Here is a 21,975-nt window from a genome sequence, read left to right on the forward strand (position 1 = left end):
CTTTTTGGAAAATTATGGTCCCATTAATTAAAAAAATGACCATAAAGAAAAAAAAACATCGCGTATGTTCTGAGGGGCGTGGCTACCGTTACAGTCTATGATCGGGATTCCCCTCCCACTCGAGTCAAAATAAAAACCAACGGAGAAGAAGGGGGGAAGTCCCGCCTCGTTGTCTGGGCAGCCAATGGCCAGCTGGTCCAAAACGGAGCCAGCCAATGGCCAGCTGGTACCAAACGGATCTAGAAAGATGGCGACTTACATCAGGATTATTACAGGCTTCATTTTACGTTCATGTTAGACCCGGCGAACGCTTTGTCCATATTTTTTACAGTCTATGCATCCACTCCGGTTCAATTCTTCTAGTAAATCTCACAAACACTCATGCAAGTAATCTTCCAGTAAATCACGGTGACATACAGTACAAACCTTCTTTAACCACCCCCTCCCTCCATTCCCCCGGTGAATTAACCTTTGTTTTTTTTTATAGATTTTTATATCGGTTCTTTTGACATGCGTTTACACGGCCAATACACAACGTTTTATCCCTATGGGATGAGGCTGTAAGTTTGTTCCTGTCGGCTACTGTTTGGCTACGATCCATCTCCCCCTGCCCTTTGGAATTCACCCCGCTTACCTTTCTTACTAGCGCTTCTGTCACAGTATTTCTCTTTCGCTCGTCTACTAAATCCTTAAACAAACGCGGGCACTTTTCCTCTCCGCAGTAAATATTTGAACGCAGATTTACGGCGTAGATGTTTGTTATCCTATTTCATCTCCCTCCTGTGATGACTTATGGTTAATGTATGCACTGTGGTACGCCAAAGTAAATGGGGCTTTTTTTTTTTTACTGTGTGATGAGCTGATCATGTTCCTTAATGTCATGCTTATTGTTCTAGATCAGTTGTTCCCAAAAACCTTCTTAGCTCGAGACCCAAAAGAAATGGAACGGGTCCTGGGGATAAATGTGATGTCTCCCCACGACCCAAACCAGAACTCAAACTAGAAAATTGCTGATCTACAAGCTCACAATGTCTCACTACGCAACACCTTGTGTGCTTATACATCTGCTTCTTTCACTACTTATTATTTGGCTGTGCGAACACCAATGCCCTGAAAATCTAAAAAAGGCTAATTTCGAAAGGCAGAGTGAAACAGGGGAACCGTTTTGTCTTTGAAACATTATTCACACGACCTTTTATTCCATGAAAGATTCATTATCCTCCCTCGCCTATAGGCCATGCTATTAGCATGTATTCTTGGTGTCCGCCATATGACCCCTGTATCCAACTATCCATGTCACCAGTGGTGAACAGAGAACCTTTGAAATATGGCTTACAGTAAGTGGTTCTTTGAAACGTGTGGGAAAGTCACACATACAGTACTGTATAGGTATCCAGAAATATATAGTACGCCACTCAAAAGAAAATGTACTTTGTTACTGTCCAGCGTCTGCACCCTCTACACAGCTCGTTTTCTGTTGTTGTGGCCAAAAAGCGTCGGGTGAACAGTGCTGGCATTTCCCCAGAGTGAACTGCTGGATCAGAAACAAATTGGTGGAGGCACTTTGCGGTCCATGTCCGATTTGAACCTCCCAGAACCTCCAGAGCCTTCCTCTCTCCTTCCCCTCCCCTCGCTCTCTCTCTCTCCCATTGTTCTCTCCCTGGTCCTAGATAGGCTCTGTGGCACAGCAGCCATGTTGGAAAGAAATTGGGCCTCTACTTCCTTGGTGTTACCAATTATACTAATGATGGCTCTGTTGCATTCTGGTCCAACAGAGTCAGGGTGCTGGTATTGTGCATGTCGCCCCACTGGAATGTCCCATTCATTTGTCCCATAGACGTTTCAGAAAGTATTTATTTAACCCATTTTGACCTGAGAACAAATGTCTTCTAAATCATGACAGATTTCTGAAAAACCTCATGTTTCTGTGTCAGTGGTTCTCAATATTTCATGTCAAGGATGCCCAAAAAAAAATGTAATTGGCTGCCGACCCCCCATCTGAAAATATGTTGTTCCAGGGACACCCCAAGAAGCAAATATTTGAGTTAAAAACATTCGCTCTGAAAGAATATATTCAAACATTTGGGCCACATATTCACAATTTTACAAAAATAGCAAACCCAACGTTTTTAACTCAAATCTTTGCCGAACAAATAATTAGAAGAAAAACTTGTTGTAGTGTTGTATCCTGCGCCTTTTCTATTCTTTCTAATTATTTGTTCGGGCCCAAAGAATTGTGTTTATTCCCATGAAATTGTCGGGAGACGAGTTGGCCTTGTCTGAGGCTTAAAGGTATTTAAATTAATACTTTCTGAAACGTCTATCGGGAAAAAAATATGGGAAATTCCCTTCCGGGCCATGAAAATGGGCGGGACTGCCACGCTCTACTGCTGTGCAGGACCCAAGGGAGTGCATGACTCTGGGGCAGGTATATTGCTGTGTAGGACCCAAGGGAGTGCATGACTCTGGGCAGGTATATTGCTGTGTAGGACCCAAGGGAGTGTATGACTCTGGGGCAGGTATATTTCTGTGTAGGACCCAAGGGAGTGCATGACTCTGGGGCAGGTATATTGCTGTGTAGGACCCAAGGGAATGCATGACTCTGGGCAGGTATATTGCTGTGTAGGACCCATGGGAGTGCATGACTCTGGGGCAGGTATATTGCTGTGCAGAACACAAGGGAGTGCATGACTCTGGGCAGGTATATTCAGTATTTTAGCTGTGACGTGAGCGCCCCCTCCTGAGATACTTCCGGGTCCTACTTTTGTGTCGCTTTTGTGTCCCCATGGAGTTATACTGTGACGCTCCATCGGACTAAATCTGAGACGAAAACAACCACGAAAGTCTCATTTTACTGCTTTCCTCGCAACAACAAAGCTGCGCTGCTCTCCAAAATCTGGCTGTGACAGGCCGTCTGCCCCACATGGAATACTATCGCCATTTTATTTGATTGTGTCAACTAAATCCTCATTAATGCAAACTAGATTCAACATACTCAAGCCTGCACACATTGTAAATATCCCCCGAGATATTTTACCGAGCAAATGGACTGTTGCCACCTTCAATAATAATGATAATAATAGTCTTTATTGTCTCCACATCATATATTTTTGTTGTCATGGACACTTGTACAAAACATTAATAATTCTACTCGAGTTGGAAGCATTAAGACCCATTTTAACCCTCTATGGCTTCCTTTCTGAAAAATAACGTCAATTTAAAAAGATTCACGCGTTTAGATATTCTATTTTACAATGGGATGCGGACGGGAGCTGGTGCCACTTGGACCCGGACGTAACGTAGCACTACAAAATGACGTCGGACTTAAATACTGAATTGCTGTGTAGGACCCAAGGGAGTGCATGACTCTGGGCAGGTATATTGCTGTGTAGGACAGTAGGACCCAAGGGAGTGCATGACTCTGGGCAGGTATATTGCTGCGTAGGACCCAAGGGAGTGCATGACAATGGGCAGGTATATTGCTGCGTAGGACCCAAGGGAGTCAATTGGATGACCAGTTCTCAGGCATGTGGCATCTCACAACAAACTGCTAATCCCATCGACTTCACAGTTGCTGGACAGACTTCTGAGGTGTGTAATCTTTAGTGGGAAGTCGATCCGTTTTTCCCCCTTTTTTCCATGTAGTAGCCAGCCATAGAATGACCTCAGTCACTTCTCTTATGCAGTCTTATTACACCCATGGTGCTCTCTCCCAGCGGTGGACATTAACTAGAAGTTCAGTACACTTATAGTTACACTTGCAGATTATTGCAAAAATGTTTTGCGAATAATGCCCCGAATGCAATGCTTTTAGAGCTTTTAGAATGTTTGGGCGATTCAGACAGTACTTTTGATTCTGGTATATTATGTTTATTTTGATGCCAATACTTTTACTCAAGTATAATTTTGAATACAGGACCTTTCCTGGTAGCACAATATGTATTTACATTTATTTAATGTAATATTTAAAGTACATCTTCCATCACTACCCTCTCTCTCTCTCTCTCTCTCTCTCTCTCTCTCTCTCTCTCTCTCTCTCTCTCTCTCCATACTTGCAATGACCCAGGGGACATGATCCCCCCCCCCCCCCTCTCTCTCTCTCTCTCTCTCTCTCTCTCTCTCTCTCTCTCTCTCTCTCACAAACATAAAACCCAGTGGTTAAATTATCTCTGTGGAATCTCTGCGCTCCTCCAAGGTCACGGGGTCGTATTCTCTTGTAACTGAACCCCCCCCCTCCCCCTCTTGACATCCGCACGTCGTTCCGCCGTCCCCGCCACAGCGTGTCACCGCGGTAACGATGGCAACCGAGCCCTCCGCGGCGGGCGGCGGAAAATATATCATTAGCGTTCCAACTAGGAGAGATATCTCACCTTCTAGCACCGTCGTGTGGCAACGGCAGCCACACCGATGCTCTGCAATCTCCATATCAGAGATGTGTCGGGAAGGGGACCTTGCACCGGCTGTATGTACAGTATGCAACATCTTCACTGTACTTTAGCCCCTTTTGGTCTTTTAAGCATTATGTTATGCTTTAGCTGTTGAAAAATAGCAGATCTACAAGCTCATAGCTACGAGCTTGTAGATCTGCTATTTTTGAAAAATCCAGAAAATGTGTCGCAAATCTTTGAATTATATAAACGTGAACTCAAATCTATGCTTCCTGGGGGTCCCTGGAACAACATATTTTCAGATGGGGAGTCTGCGGCCAAATACAGATCATTCTGGGGGTCCACTACATATTGGATTAACCTATTTAGACCTGAGGCCGATTCTAAAATGGTTTTGCTTCTAAATCAGTTTTCTGAAAAGATCTATGTTTCTATATCAGGGGTGATCAACGTTTTTCATGTCAAGGACCCCCATAATTATCTGTATAACCCCCATCTGAAAATATGTTGTTCCAGAGACCCCCCCCCCCCCCCCAGAAGCAAAGATTTGAGTTAAAAACATTCACTCTGAGTGCTATAGGCTTCAAGTGGTTCAGTCCCACGCCCCCACCCTGCAGTATGACCCTAACCCAACCCCCCTGTTGAAGACCCCTGAAGCCCCCACCCTGCAGTATGACCCTAACCCAACCCCCCTGTTGAAGACCCCACCCTGCAGTATGACCCTAACCCAACCCCCCTGTTGAAGACCCCTGAAGCCCCCACCCTGCTGTATGACCCTAACCCAACCCCCCTGTTGAAGCCCCCTGAAGCCCCCACCCTGCAGTATGACCCTAACCCAACCCCCCTGTTGAAGCCCCCTGAAGCCCCCACCCTGCTGTATGACCCTAACCCAACCCCCCTGTTGAAGCCCCCTGAAGACCCCACCCTGCTGTATGACCCTAACCCAACCCCCCTGTTGAAGCCCCCTGAAGCCCCCACCCTGCTGTATGACCCTAACCCAACCCCCCTGTTGAAGACCCCTGAAGACCCCACCCTGCAGTATGACCCTAACCCAACCCCCCTGTTGAAGCCCCCTGAAGCCCCCACCCTGCTGTATGACCCTAACCCAACCCCCCTGTTGAAGACCCCTGAAGACCCCACCCTGCAGTATGACCCTAACCCAACCCCCCTGTTGAAGACCCCTGAAGCCCCCACCCTGCAGTATGACCCTAACCCAACCCCCCTGTTGAAGCCCCCTGAAGCCCCCACCCTGCAGTATGACCCTAACCCAACCCCCCTGTTGAAGCCCCCACCCTGCAGTATGACCCTAACCCAACCCCCCTGTTGGTAGGAAGAAAGAAAAACGCATAAAAAGGTGAATAGATATAGGAGCTACAAGGTCTCTGCGCGACAGTGACAATATGTCCTAATGTAATCATTGCTTTAGCCCTTAGCCACGCTTAATTGATTTTCATGACCTCCCTCAATAGATGGGAGGTCCCTCCTTTTCAACATCTCATTCCTCCTCTGTTTTGTCTTGTTGCTTTCAAGTCATTCACTGGTTAGCTATTATGATTTTATTTTCTATAATTTTTTCAGATAATTATGTAAATTGCCAGCAGCAGTTGTCTGTTTCTGACACACAGGCTAACGACGGGTTAAGCCCTGATTCATAATGAGTTTTTTGGAGACGGCTTCTCGTCCCATCTGCATGCTAGTTGAGAATCGTCTTCTTGACGCGGCGGTGAGTTTTGAGCTTATAGATTGGAACTTTTCAGCGTACACCAATCGCCGCCAACGATCATGAATTAAGCATTAGGATGGTGGGGCCATACACACACACACACACACACACACACACACACCCCCCTCCCCCCCGTATATCACACACGTGTATATCCCTGTTTGATCAGCACATTAGCCCATATTGCATATCACTGAACACGGTGTGAGGAAAATGAGATTTCAGGGTTTACGGACGCACAGGTGATCATATAGCATTGTAACTGAATGCCTTAATGTCCTGGAAGAAATGCAACGCGCTCAAAATCTGCTGTAACGTCCTGCCTTTCAACATCATCTCTCTCTCTCTCACTCTCTCTCTCTCTGTCTGTCAGTCTCTCTCTCTCACTCTCTGTCTCTCTCTGTCTGTCTCTCTCTCTCTCTCTCTCTCTCTCTTCTCTCCCCCCTCCCTATCCATCATCTGGCAAAGGTGGAGTGATTTCAGCTATAATCCTCACTCCTTGCCCTTTTTCTCCCGCTCTCTCTCTCTCCCGCTCTCTCTCTCCCGCTCTCTCTCTCCCGCTCTCTCTCTCTCTCTCTCTCTCTCTCTCTCTCTCTCTCTCTCTCTCTCTCTCTCTCTCTCTCTCTCTCTCTCTCTCTCTCTCTCTCTCTCTCTCTCTCTCTCTCTCTCTCTCTCTCTCTCTCCCCCTCAATGTCATGCACGTCTCGCTAAGCGTTATAATTCCACCGCCGCCCACAAGTTCATTTGAACCTGCACGGTTAGCTGATGAAGCGCGCTGAAGTGCAGATGGGAAAGAAGAGGAGAACGCTGGAGGAGAATACAGATGCAGCGGATGTTTCCATAGGAGACCAACGTCACGGGGTGGATGAGTGAGACCAGTCACATTCTTAACCCATTCTGACCTGAGATCAGATTAAAAAAAAAATCTTCTACATCCTGACAGTTTTCTGAAAAAGCTATGTTTCTATGGCAGTCGTTCTTTGATAAAAAAAATAAATAGCAGACCTACAAGCTCATAGCGCGCCACTCGGTGGCGCGCTATGAGCTTGTAGATCTGCTATTTTTCAATAGCTAAAGCTAAAGCAATGCTAACACCAAAAGGGGTTCCCGCCCCAAAATGGGTTAAAGGGCTGTAGTGCTGCACAACGTATCAAAATATAAAGTGTCATTGCAATATCAACATGCAGGCGCAACATATACTGTACATATCGCAGAAGCAATTTACATGTCATTGTGATTTTCTCTTATCATTTAAAAAAAGGGTGCAGGAGTGGTTTAAAAACCCATTTTGGGGCGGGAATCTCTTTTGGTGTTTTGAGCATTATGTTATACTTTAGCTATTTTTGATAAATCGTGAAAATGTGGCGCAAATCTTTGAATATTTATTCTTTCAGAGGCAAAGTTTTTAACTTAAATATTTGCTTCTGGGGGTGGGGGGGTCCCTGGAACAACATATTTTCAGGGGGGATCTTGGGGGTCCTTGACATGAAAATGTTTGAGAACGACTGACATAGAAACCCTGTGGGTATATATATATATAGTGTAGTATGGTGTTTGGTTATTGTTGTTAGGCTAGACTAGGAGCTTGGAGAGGAACGGCCATTACTGGTGTAGCTGTAGTTGATTATGCTGACCAGTAGATTCATAGAGTGTAGCTGGCTTCCCGCTGGCCTGCCTTGACATTATTTATGGACCCACATGTCCATCCTGGTCACTCAACCAGCTTCGTCATAAACACTCAAGTGAGGGAGCCTCTGTTTTCTTTTGCCTATACTTGACATGTTTTGCTTTACTGCTATTTCTTCTTCTCCCTGCCGCAGTGTTGTTTTTGGCAGAAAATTTCAATTTTAGTTTAGTCATTGTCTTAAGTTTGGACTGAAACTTCATTTCGTTTTAGTCACATTTTAGTCACCTGGAATGTCTTAGTGTTAGTCTAGTTTTAGTCGACTAAATGTCATACGTTTTTAGTCGACTAAATCTACAGTTGATTTAGTCGACTAAAATGTATTTTGGCGGGTCTTGATGCCGTTGTAATGAGTGTTTTTACACTTGCTGAAAATAGCCGATCTACAAGCTCACAACGCGTCGCGTTGCGACGCGTTGTGAGCTTGTAGATTGGCTATTTTCAGTATGCAACCAAGTGTAAAATGACTTATACTGGATCTCTTGGCCACTAGTCCCTTCCTAACATTTTAGTCTAGTTTTTATTTGTTGACGAAATTTACAGTAAATTTAGTCTTAGTTTTAGTCATCGTAGCTTAGTTTTCATTTAGTTTCCATTTGTTTTTGTCAGTGAAAATAGGTAGTCGACGAACATTTTTCGTCTTAGATTTAGTCGACAAAAACAACACTGCCCTGCCGCCCTATTATTTTATCTCCTTGAAAACAACAAAGAACTTGAGCTTGCACAAAAACATGTTTTGACACCCTGTCAATGTGACAATAATTACTGTTCAGGAGAGGAGAAAAACTGTGTGTCAATTTGGATCAATGATTCCCTGCTTTCACATGAAACGAAAATAAAAAAAATAAAATCAATGTCTTTGCCTCGGGCAGAAGCGGTCACATATTATTTCATGCCCATATGAAGGTCTCTGATGCCGTCGATATAGACCCATATCGGCCATATTTGTGGTTCCGATCTGACCATCTTCACGCAGAGTTGGGAGTCGATCAACCTGGCGGTTCTCTAGATGCGTGGACGACAGATATGCGTGTATAGGAGATTTGGACAATGTATAGTTGGATAGACTACATTGGCAACCTATATGAACCAGTAGTGTTGAAATCCCTCCTAACCTTCTCTTTATCCTACACGCACACACGCACGCACACACACACACACACACACACACACACACACACACACACACACACACACACACACACACACACACACACACACACACACACACACTCTTGTATTACTGTTCTTATGACAGGACATTAACATTTTAGGTTAAGTCCAAAGCCGAAAAATATAGCAGATCCACATTTTCGTTGCACGGCACCAGCGTGCAACTATAAGTATCTAAATCATGGATAACTTCTAAATGTTTAATCCTAACGAATGAATCTTTAACTCACCACAAGTTTTTTTAACCCATTTGGGGCGTGAACACCTTTTGGTGTTAGCATTATGTTATGCTTTAGCTATTGAAAAATAGCACATCTACAAGCTCATAGCGTGCCACTGAGTGGCGCGCTACGAGCTTGTAGGTCTGCTATTTTTGAAAATTCTAAGAACGACTGACATAGAAACATAGCTTTTTCAGAAAACTGTCAGGATGTAGAAGACATCTGATCTCAGCCATGTCTCTTGTGAGAGAAACAGGAAAAATTGTCCTCACAATGTTTACTTCTCAAATTCACTCTACTTGTCATGGTGGGGGGACAGTTTTGGCCTTCACAAGGATAGTAATACAAACACGTGCACACCACACACACACACACACACACACACACACTCACACGCACAGTGTTCGCTCACTGTGCTCACCCACCTCCAGAGAGAGAGGGTGTTTTCATGGAGATGGAGGTAATTAGATTCCCATTTCATCCAGGCTGTGTTGAATGCTGCTGCTATATTTGATTCTGTGTCCAATCATCACAATTCACCGTGGCATGAGCCTCTCTTAACCCATTCTGGGCGGGGATTAACCCCCTTTTGGTGTTTTTAAAAGCATTATGTTATGCTTTAGCTATTGAAAAAAAATAGCAGATCTACAAGCTCTGCTATTTTTTTAAAAACCCTGTGAAAATGTGCCTTGAATCTTTGAATAATATATTATTACAGAGTGAACATTTTTACTCAAATCTTTGCTTCTGGGAAGGTTGGAACAACATACTATCACGATTTAGAAGACATTTGTAGAATATAAGTTAGGTCTAAATGGGTTAAAGGAGAACCCCCCCGCCTCCGGGTCAATTGAAGCACAGCTTCAGGAGGCATCACTAATTCCTGGCCTTTTATCATGTAGCCCCCCCCCCCCCCCCCCCTACAGTCATGTAGGTAGGAAGGTGCGAGACCATTGAGAGCTTTATAGACAAGTAAAATAATTTTAAAATCAATCCTAAAAACAACCGGAAGCCAGTGCAGTGATGCCAAAACTGGAGTAATATGTTCTCTCATCTTAGTTCTAGTTAAAACTCTGGCTGCTGCATTTTGGACAAGTTGTAATCTGTCAGTTGTTTTCTTAGGCAGTCCTGAAAAAAGTGCATTGCAGTAATCAAGCCGAGAAAAAACAAAGGCATGGATTAGCATTTTTGCATCGTCCAAGGACAAATAGGCTCTGATTCGTGCAATATTTCTAAGGTGAAAAAAGGCAATCTTGGTGACATGATTAATGTGTGAATTAAAGTTCAATTCAGAATCAATAATAACCCCCAGGTTCTTTACTGTACTGTTAGTTTCTACAGTTAGGTTGCCAAGTCTGCTTATTATTGATTATTTCTGCTCACTAGAACCGATTATGAGAACTTCTGTCTTATCCTCATTTAGCTTGAGAAAGTTCTCACTCATCCAACATTTGATGCTAGACAGGCAGGTCAACAGCGGGTCTAAAGCACAGGGATCATCTGGAGCCACAGAAATGTGCTCCGCTGCTATAAATCTCTGGGCGCTATGATTTAATGGATTAAATAACCCTGTGCCCAATGAAGCAATAGATGATAAAAGCGCCCCTCATTTCACACGTGTGTGATTTTTTGTCTTTCATTTCCTGAAAAGTTACAGTACATACAAGGTTTCCGCTGGACAGCGGACGGTGTTGGAACGCTGCCAAGTGTCAAGAGAGGCAAGGGAGTGAGTTTCTATTTCCCCTTACTCCCTTACTTCACAGATGAAGCACTTCATCTGAGCCAGATGGAGTTCAGGCGATAGGTGGAGGATATCGTGTGTGTGTGTCTGTCTGTCTGTCTGTCTGTCTGTCTGTCTGCGTGCGTGCTCGTGTGCTTGACATGAACCTGGTCATGGGGATCTATTTGACGGCACAGACCGTATAAGTGTGGTGGCTGACTGATACATACTTAGCTAGACCTAGTAGATATGAACCTATACAAACAATGCAAATCATGAACAGTACCTCCCTAATACAGCAACGTAGACTCAGCTGTCATTCCTACAGTAATTCACTTTCAGTTTGTCCAGAGGCTTGTTATGCGTTACTGTGAGCGCTCTATAAAATTATGTAGATGGAGAATGATTGAGATGCCGCCTCAGTCTTCCACGGTTCTGTCTGAGCCGTGGCTTCACTGGAGCAACTAGAACAGTTGTTTGCAAACATTTCTGGCCTGACGTGGATGCTTTCTGAATCCACGTATAAGCACTTAACATTTTGATTAGAAAACCACCTGTCTGGCATTCGATGCTATGAATGAATGATGACCCGCCATCTTTGGAAGAATACAACACAACAAATGAGAGTTGCAATTAGAGTCTCCTGAGCAGATTTGTTTTAAACTGTGGCCCAATAGCGTGAGTAAATCCATCTTTGATGTCAATTATGTTCGAAATGAAACGGCTGAACACCAAAATAGTTTTTGCCTTTTAGCAGTGTTTTATGTAAATTGTTTTTCAGAAAGTCTAACTTTAAACATCTATCTTACAGTGCATACTGTACGTACGTCTGTAATCCACCTAACTCGAGAACCGTTCGCCCCCCAGACTTCAAATTCGACACACGTGTTCCACACCCCCACAGGGAGTGCAGTGCCCAGTGGCGAGTCGGTCTAGAAAAACACTAGACTAGAACTGTTTTGCATCCTCTTTAGTGCTTACGTCTCTATCTCATCCTCTCATCGGGTGACCTATACAGTAGGCTATGTATGGGCAAGTTGGGCAACCACTTGAGAAACCTGCATCTACCATACAATAACAGTATGCTATGTTTGGCAAGGAATACATACACTTCAAACACTAGCCATGTTTTGAATGCGGAGGCTACTGCGGAGGCTACTGCCTTCAGGAAAGTGATATGGCATTCCAAAATCCAATAAGGTCAGACTAAAGAAGTCCTTTGTACATAGTCTATTTTGAGGTTTAATTTCTAGTCTGGCCATAGGCTGAACGTTGGGCATTGCTCTTGTCATCATGTTTTTACGTACAATATGAAATATTTGCTGTGTTTCTGTGTCAAATGTGTGTATTATGTGTTGCATGCATGGCTGCCTGAGTCTCAAGACAAATGCCAGCGAGAGCTGTAATATGGTATCGTTTTGTATGGTCTGACTGGCAGCCCACATCCATTCTGAACAGCACAAAAACCCACATGGAAACATTTTATGCAAAACGGATTTTGGATCTGCTGCAATAAAAAAAACAATCCAAGTACAACAAGTCACATATGGGCTGGGTTTTGGTCTTAACAAGACCCTAGTGGCGATCTACAAGCTCACACAACATGTCTCAGCGCCACATGCTGTGCGCTTGTAGATGGTCTATCTTCGATGCACAACTTCTAGTCGAGCACTGCTCTCCTGTCTCCTACAGCACATAGAGAAGCGCACACACACACACACACACACACTCACAGTGTTATGCAGACTTCACTTAAGTGAGGAAACCCCCATGGGTCCTGCAGACTCTCAAGTCTGCGACTGAGTCCCAGAGTCTGATTAAAGCCCCCTGTGACAGCACTGTGCAACCCTGCAAGACCACACACACACACACACACACACGCACACGCACACGCACACGCACACACACACATACACACACAGCGCCCACCACAGCCGGGAGTATCATTCTGTGATGTAATTGAGAAGAGTTTGAGCAGCTCTGTTGGCTTGGCAACGCCGTGCATTAATCATATTTCAACCCCTCTGCCCCCTGTTCTCTCTCTCTCTCTCTCTCTCGCATTTCCCGGGCTCTTTTCACAAGTGTTAGTGGTGCGTGCGTGTGTGCGTGCGTGTGTGCGTGCGTGTATGAGTATGTTTGTCGGCTGCCCTTGTCTCCGTCTCATTGTGCTAGACCTGCTATAAGTGCTCCTTCAGTGCACGAGGGCAGAACACAAGAGCACGTCGTAGAGAGACACTGATCCAGGTGGCGAGGGACACTTGATTGCAGTGGTGCAAATAAGTACTTTTACTCAAGTACTGTATACTTACTAGTTACTTTACTAGAGTGTTTCCATTTCGTGACACTGAATACTTCTACTCCACTACAGCGCAGAATCAAATGTTGTACTTGTTGTTTTACTTCACTGTCACTAAAGTACAGTTAGCTATAGTTAGTTGCTGCGAGAGAGTGATGTCTGGCCAACACCAACTCGGATTCCTGGATGGCTGCCCTCCACAATGTCCTATCCAACATTATCATAAAGTACAGTAGTTACTTTTCACGTTTAGATTATTAATAATTAATCAAATTATTTACACAACGGATGCTCCAGCATATTTCAAAATACAGGCACTATGAGTGCCAGTAGATATGGTTACTCTGAACCCCCCCCCCCCCCCCCCCTCATCCTTTTTTATCAATAAAAAGACCAAAGGACGCCTACAGTATATATGTAGTATGTATGTATGTCCTTAGCACCTCATGGTTTTGATATAAAAGACAGGTCCGTAGCAAAAAATTTGTTCATAAAATGTGTTTTTTTATTGTACAAGCTCACAAAGCATTGAGCTTGTAGATTGGATATTTTTGAATAGCCCCGCAGTACAACGTTCGGCTTTATTAACGATCAATGATTATTAAGTCCAATAACATGATGTACTGTGCATTATTGATTATTGAAATGGCCCTATTATAGGTACTTTTGCTACTTGAATTTGAAGTTGATGCTAATATGTTTGTATTTAAGTGAGCTTTTGGAATGCAGGACTTTTACAAAGCATATGTATTTTCTTAACGTAGTATAAATGTACTTATTCCACCACAGCTTGAATGTCCCATGCACTCATTAGCGGCACTCGTATTAGTCATCAGTCTTACATCTCCTGTCCCTTATGTCCCCCCCCGTCCCCTTTCCACCTGTCCCCTTTCCACCTGTCCCCACGTCCCCTTTCCACCTGTCCCCTTTCCACCTGTCCCCTTTCCACCTGTCCCCACATCCCCTTTCCACCTGTCCCCTTTCCACCTGTCCCCACGTCCCCTTTCCACCTGTCCCCTTTCCACCTGTCCCCTTTCCACCTGTCCCCACGTCCCCTTTCCACCCGTCCCCTTTCCACCTGTCCCCTTTCCACCTGTCCCCTTTCCACCTGTCCCCTTTCCACCTGTCCCCTTTCCACCTGTCCCCACGTCCCCTTTCCACCTGTCCCCTTTCCACCTGTCCCCACGTCCCCTTTCCACCTGTCCCCTTTCCACCTGTCACCACGTCCCCTTTCCACCTGTCCCCTTTCCACCTGTCCCCTTTCCACCTGTCACCACGTCCCCTTTCCACCTGTCCCCACGTCCCCTTTCCACCTGTCCCCTTTCCCCCCGTCCCCACGTCCCCTTTCCACCTGTCCCCACGTCCCCTTTCCACCTGTCCCCTTTCCACCTGTCCCCTTTCCACCTGTCCCCTTTCCACCTGTCCCCACGTCCCCTTTCCACCTGTCCCCTTTCCACCTGTCCCCACGTCCCCTTTCCACCTGTCCCCTTTCCACCTGTCCCCTTTCCACCTGTCCCCTTTCCACCTGTCCCCTTTCCACCTGTCCCCACGTCCCCTTTCCACCCGTCCCCTTTCCACCTGTCCCCTTTCCACCTGTCCCCTTTCCACCTGTCCCCTTTCCACCTGTCCCCTTTCCACCTGTCCCCTTTCCACCTGTCCCCTTTCCACCTGTCCCCTTTCCACCTGTCCCCACGTCCCCTTTCCACCTGTCCCCTTTCCACCTGTCCCCACGTCCCCTTTCCACCCGTCCCCTTTCCACCTGTCCCCTTTCCACCTGTCCCCTTTCCACCTGTCCCCACGTCCCCTTTCCACCTGTCCCCTTTCCACCTGTCCCCACGTCCCCTTTCCACCTGTCCCCTTTCCACCTGTCACCACGTCCCCTTTCCACCTGTCCCCTTTCCACCTGTCCCCTTTCCACCTGTCACCACGTCCCCTTTCCACCTGTCCCCTTTCCACCTGTCCCCACGTCCCCTTTCCACCTGTCCCCTTTCCCCCCGTCCCCACGTCCCCTTTCCACCTGTCCCCTTTCCACCTGTCCCCTTTCCACCTGTCACCACGTCCCCTTTCCACCTGTCCCCTTTCCACCTGTCCCCACGTCCCCTTTCCACCCGTCCCCTTTCCACCTGTCCCCTTTCCACCTGTCCCCTTTCCACCTGTCCCCTTTCCACCTGTCACCACGTCCCCTTTCCACCTGTCCCCTTTCCACCTGTCCCCTTTCCACCTGTCACCACGTCCCCTTTCCACCTGTCCCCTTTCCACCTGTCCCCTTTCCACCTGTCACCACGTCCCCTTTCCACCTGTCCCCTTTCCACCTGTCCCCACGTCCCCTTTCCCCCCGTCCCCTTTCCACCTGTCCCCATGTCCCCTTTCCACCTGTCCCCTTTCCACCTGTCACCACGTCCCCTTTCCACCCCTCCCCCCCATGTCCTTCCTCAAGGAGAAAGGACGGGGCACATTTAGATAATGGTCTTTTAAGAGTATAGAAGGACGAGCCACAAACCTGTAAATAATGCATGCGCTGTTCCGACACGTGTCACAGTTGGCCGTGTCCTGTCCGGTCCGATAGGAGAGGCTGTGGGGAAGATAAAGAGTGGTGTGAATGAGTCATTGTGTTCTGCAGCCCGCACCACCCTCCATGTCTCTTTGTGTTTGTCAGCCGTGCTTAAACAGGACGAGGTTGAGGACAAATGGAGCTCTGCGTATATACCTGATTGGCCCTGCATGGCCGTTGTCTGACCTGACTGAGGGTGACTAATGTTATTTAAATAGACAGTGCCTTTACGTAATACAGGCCAGGGACACTAGCAGGACAGTTCCTTTAGGTAATGCAGGGACACTAGCAGTGCTAGTGTACAGTGCTTAGTTTAGACTAGTCATTGGTTAGACATGGGTTAAGGTTAGGTTTAGGTGTGCTGCCCCGTGGGAGGTTAGGTTTAGGGTGAGGGTTTGAGATAGGTTGTAGTTATAGGACTAATGACTGGTCGCAAAAACGAGAACTGTCAATCACAACGACTACTGGCCAATCACAGCAGGGCTTTCCTAGAACTGCGGTGGGATACATAGTAACGCTACAGGGACGTGCAAACATAGACATCAAAGGGGGCCCCTGCCCTTTATACCCGTCTGCCCTTTCCGTACCACGGAATGCAGCGTTTACTATGGTGGAAAAAAATGCAAATGCCACTCCATTCCTTGCCATGCCGGAAGGCAGCATTCAGGAGAATTGCTTTTTTCCCCGAAGTCTCCTGAACTTGAACACAGTATTTTGCGTTGGGGGGTCAGGGGGAGAGGGGAGAGGGGAGTTGTACCACTCACACGGGTGTGATTTCTTTTAACAAAAAGCCCAAACCCCATCATTTACAACCACACTTTGAGCTTTTGTCTGAGCACCTCTTGCTCTGGAGGTCACTGACTCTGTCTTTGTGGAAATCCGCCGTCCCCTGGCAACACAAAGCACGTGCACACGCAGATGCACACACAACACAAAGCACGTGCACACGCAGATGCACACACAACACAAAGCACGTGCACACGCAGATGCACACACAACACAAAGCACGTGCACACGCAGATGCACACACAAACGTTCACACGTCCTCAGAGTGCAGCAGCAGCTGAGAGTCCAGGCTCCTCCCAACAACAAAAAAGATGGGATATGAAAGGTGGCTTTGGGAGCTTCTCCGTGAGAGCCTGATGTGTCTCTGACAGCAAGGAGCTGCACGGGGGAATACGTTTACTGCACCGTCAGCCAATGTGAGCAGGCCTGCCCCAATTAATCACACTCATGGGGACTTGTTGCCATCGCGTCCCCGTCCCCCCTCTCTGTGTGTGTGTGTGTGTGTGTGTGTGTGTGTGTGTGTGTGTGTGTGTGTGTCCAAAACGTTCCCACAAGTGCTGTACAATTGGAGAACATGGGACATTGTGAGGACCATTTTGGATAATTGTCACTACATGTATTCCTCCGGGCTGGGACAGAAACAGCTGGTCAGCAGAGAGAGTGAGAGTGAGAGTGAGTGTGTGTGTGTGTGTGTGTGTGTGTGTGTGTGTGTGTGTGTGTGTGTGTGTGTGTGTGTGTGTGTGTGTGTGTGTGTGTGTGTGTGTGTGTGTGTGTGTGTGTGTGTGTGTGTGTGTGTGTGTGTGTGTGTGTGTGTGTGGGTGGGTGGGTGGGTGGGTGGGTGGGTCTGGGTGTGTGTGTGTGTGTGGGTGTGGGTGGAGTAGTAGTACGAAGGAGCCTCCTATGTCCTCCTCGTGGGGGCTTATGTAAGGAATTAATTGGCATAACGTGGAGAAAATGGGGGGTGGGAGGGGGAGGGTGGGGGGAAGAATTGGCTAAACTAAATTTAGCAAGAAAGCAAAAAAGAAATACATTTGGAAAGGTTTCCGGCGGTGGTGATTAGTGTTAAATTAGACATTTTTGGAGGTTATGTTTAGTGATGGAGGTTAGAGTCTTTACTGTGTTGTACTTGTACGGCGATGCACAGAAAGACATTCTGCAATTTTCTTGCCATCTTTTCTGCTACAGTATGTACAATGGCGCCCTAAATCACAAGTGTGTGTGTGAGTGTGTGTGAGTGCGTGCGTGAGTGCGTGTGTGCATGCATATGTGCACATAGTGTACACGAGTGTGTGTCTGACTCTGGAATTGCACCTCGTCAGATCGACCTTTTGGGGTGAGAGCTATGACCTTGTACCGTACAGTAGAGTACAGTATCACCACCGGGGGACGACGACGTTATAAATACATTAATGGAACTATTGGCTTCACTCTGCTTCTTATCAAGGGGTGAGTGGAGGTGAGAGAGAGAGAGAGAGAGATCTAGTGTGAATCACGAGAAAGATGGACAGATGGATGGATGGATGGACAGAGAGGCGAGGGGAGGGGTGTGGGGGGGGGGGTGTTGATGGGAGCCTGCGCGTCGTCCCATCAGCGCCCCATCGATCCACTCACGCAGGGCGTAGCGCCAAGGCGGGCGTGACCTTCCCTCTGCCGAGCTGCTGCATGATGGGGGTCACTGTCACCCCCCCACCACCACCTCCAATGAAGCTTGCACATCACTAATCCCCCCCCCATGTTACGCATCACTGCCAGACCCTCTCATCGAACCGTGCAGGGGAGAGCCTCACTCACTAAGCACCCCCAGATGTCCCTTCTCCTTCTTCTTCACTTTAATGGCCATATGGCGTCCATCCTCTCTATGCTACGGTGTATATTTATAGATATAGATGTGTGTCCATAACATGCCCAGCGGTCAGGATAACCGCAATGGTATCAATAGTGGCGGTACGGTATATAAGTGTATATACAGGCACGAGTGCCGTGTACGATGGGTTGGGGGTTAGCGGAGGCACTTTGAGATTTACGCTATCGTTTACATTTTTATCGATAATGCCAGTTGCGCTCGGCCGGCGTGATGAGAGAGAGAGAGAGAGACTGCAACAACTGTGTGCGTGCGTGGCATGTGTGTGCGCGTGTGAGAGAGAGAGAGACACAGAACATATTGAAGCCTACGGTCTTCCAGATAGCCAACATTGGCGCTTTGATGTCTGTCACGTGACAGATAACATGCCTTTTACCACACTATGCACTACAGTCGTATGGAAGGGAGCAATGCAGAAAAATGACTCCGTTTGATGTCAAGCGTGGTTCAATATATATAGAGACACATGGACGTTTCCCATCAACGTGAGCCTGAGGAGAACCATCCATGTGATCGGGAGATTGAGTTGAGGGCATGAAAGTGTGCCTCCGCATGGCACCTAAATCCCCCAACTGCTCTGCTCAAATTAAATTGTACCTGCTAGACGACATCACAAGACTGGATGTACCGAGCAAAGTCCCAGATGTGAATGTACACAGCGTGAGTGCCAAGCAAGCTGTTTTCCTTTTCTGAAAAAGAAAGCGTGCTGCATGCTCAGCACGAAAGCCTCGTGTTAAAGTCCTGGATATATACCCTACTTACTGTGTAGCACTTAATTGTTTTTTTCCTTTGCCCTCTGTTTTGCTTGGCTGTTTACCCTTTTCGCTCGTCGACCTGGGCTCACGCCACTAAGTAACACTTACCCCAATCCTAGCGCTATAAGAGAGTGTGTGCTAAATGCTTAAGTTTATATCGAAATTAATTAGCCATTGCCTGCTTTTGAGTGTCTGCTGCCACATCTCATTGCTTTTATGCGCATGCTTTTGAAACGGTGTACAGTACACAGACGCGTGCGTATGCGCGCGCGCTTTTGCTTGAGTTTCACTGGCGATCATTAACCCATTCTGGGCACGCTACGAGCTTGTAGATCTGCTATTTTGGAAAAATCGAAGAACGGCTGACGTAGAAGACATTTTTTTATCTGATCTCAGGTTAGAATGGGTTAAGGCCTAGAAGAAGCAGCTGCTGTAGCGTAGAGGAGTAAGTCATCACCGCGCCGGTCATCTACCTATACGAGCGTGGCTCTGCCGTATGTCCGTATAGTTAATACGGCATTAATTGCAAGGACACACACACACTATAGCTGTCGCATTATCATAATGCTGATCCAATAAAGAACAGCCATAGTGAGTGAGGAATGGAACCATACGGAGACATGGAGGTGCATCATCTGCTCTTTAGGCGGTCCCTGGAGGGGAATGAGTCAGGATTGACTTCATGGCAGTTCAACAGCTCATCTCACACTACGAGGTGAGGGTCACAATGAGAGGACACAGGGGGGGGGGGGAAACTGATGGGTTTTAACACCGGGATCAGTTGGGAATCAATACCACGATGGCATCAATAGTGAGCTAATAGTAATACACCACCAAATGGCTGTCGTAAAACAAATTATCTCATTTCATCTACCGTACCGTACAACCCAAGTGGAGGTCTATATTGACCTGAGGCTTTTCCCAGCACTGGGTGGTGAGGAGGACCACCATTCCATACTACTGCAGTGCACTGTTAGCTTTATCACACTGTCTTCAAATGAAGCAGTGCCCCAGGGGTCCTGGAGTGGGTTCCAGTGCATCCCCAGCAAAAGGAGGAACAGCTTAAACACTGTTTTATACTCTCATAAATCTTCAAAAAATAGCAAACATTGCAATTTTATTCCGGGGTGGAGGGTTCCAGGGGGCTCACCCCTAGCTAAATTTATCTTGATCATCACAATCACTTTAACCATGAGACCATGCTTTTAACTGTGTTCTTGTACTGCTTTTAATATGTACGGCGACCTTGAGTGCCCTGAAAGGCGCCTTATAAATAAAATGTATTATATATATATATATATATATATATATATATATATATATGTGTGTGTGTTTAAATTCTTTAACATTATTCTTCCCTTTATGGGGGTCTCTGGCACAACATGTTTTTATACAGGCCAAATGCAATATTGTCCTTTTGGACATAAAAAGAAAAAACACACATTGCACGCGTGAAGGGAAGCTCTCAAGGCGTGTAATTTATTTTATTTTCATAAACCGCACCAGGCACTTCTTTCCATTTTCCCATGTGATTTGTTTTTAGACACAGCACATTAGGTTTGGAATTACATTTTGTGACTTGCGCTCACGCAGGCCTCACGCAGGCCTGCACACACACACAGTCACACACCCACACACACACACACACACACACACACACACACACACACACACACACACACACAGTCACACACACACAGTCACACACACACACACACACAGTCACACACACACACACACTGTGACAAATTCACTTCAAAAGCAGTTCATTTGCTTACATGAGAAATGATTTGAATGTTGTCTAACATAAGCAGTAATATAACATGTAATTGTGCTCCACAATTCACCTACTGTACAGTATAGCCCGCGGCGACTCCTATTTGTTTGTCCAGGGACATTTCTGAAAGATGTCGGGAGGGTGCATGGCGCTAATGTCCTGTGACGACGACGGCATTACAATTTCTGCTTGGCTCACTGAAAAAATACTACCCGGTGGAAATTGGAACACGTACAGTAAAAAGAAGATGACGTTTATTGAAATAGAGAAAATAAGCGAAACATGCAGAGGTTAAACGGTCGACCTGAGACGGAATGCCCCCCCCCCCCCCCCCCCCCCTTATGTTTCACCGTTGCTATGCAGTGTTGCACATGCGTCCGTTGCCCAACTGTCTTAACCCTTTTACTGCTGCCATTTATTGAGAAATTAGGACCTAATTCATGCCAGCATTTTTTTAATTTGAGCTCTTATTTTGAAAAGCCACATTTTGCCTCAACCGGAAGTGAGCTTATCCCTGCCAGCTTTACGTTGCCAAGACAACCTTTGTTTACATAATCGAATCAATGCCGGTACATATAGCACTGCACAACGTCGGCTCTGTGCCGTCAAAGAAACGCTGGTTTGACCAAAAATGCCATCTGGGACAAGGAATAGGAGATACAGGCGATTGAAAGAAACGGATAGAATGGATTCTTATGGCGACCGCGATCTAATCTGAACGATCCAGTGCAGTGCTAACAACATTGCTAGCTAACCGGCTAACGTGAGTAGCATTATGGCTCGATCGATCATATGCACTATAAAAGTATAATTGCCGAAGGGCTACGGCAATGGCAGCAAGGTGTATTATCAAATTGAGGCTTTGATTGCCGAAGGGCTTCGGCAATGGCAGGAAGACGGTTAAAGGACAACTTTAGTTTTTTTCAACCAAGGTTCATGTTTTAGGTTTTTATTAGAGAAAGTAAAAGATGAGTGTTATTTTTTTCATTTGCTGCTTTCTTTCGTTTTAGGGATTTTAGCTGTTTTTGACAGGGGGCCGG

The 21,975-nt window shown here is 46.3% G+C and overlaps 2 protein-coding genes across 2 annotated transcripts in view; one reads left to right on the forward strand and one right to left on the reverse strand.

Moving 5' to 3' along the window:
• Nucleotides 1–21,975, forward strand: part of dock1 (dedicator of cytokinesis 1) — a 459,680-nt gene that overhangs the window by 212,822 nt on the left and 224,883 nt on the right. The window lies entirely within an intron of this gene.
• insyn2a (inhibitory synaptic factor 2A) overlaps nucleotides 1–21,975 on the reverse strand; it is a gene marked incomplete at both ends in the record, with an annotated part of 39,941 nt that overhangs the window by 9,372 nt on the left and 8,594 nt on the right. The window contains one exon of the mRNA XM_083788130.1: nucleotides 15,706–15,777. Within this exon, the coding sequence (XP_083644256.1) occupies nucleotides 15,706–15,777 (72 nt within the window). The remainder of the gene's footprint in view (nucleotides 1–15,705; nucleotides 15,778–21,975) is intronic.

The sequence above is a fragment of the Protomyctophum parallelum genome (genome assembly GCF_964188405.1).
Source record: "Protomyctophum parallelum genome assembly, chromosome: 17".
Classification (NCBI taxonomy): Eukaryota; Metazoa; Chordata; class Actinopteri; order Myctophiformes; family Myctophidae; genus Protomyctophum; species Protomyctophum parallelum.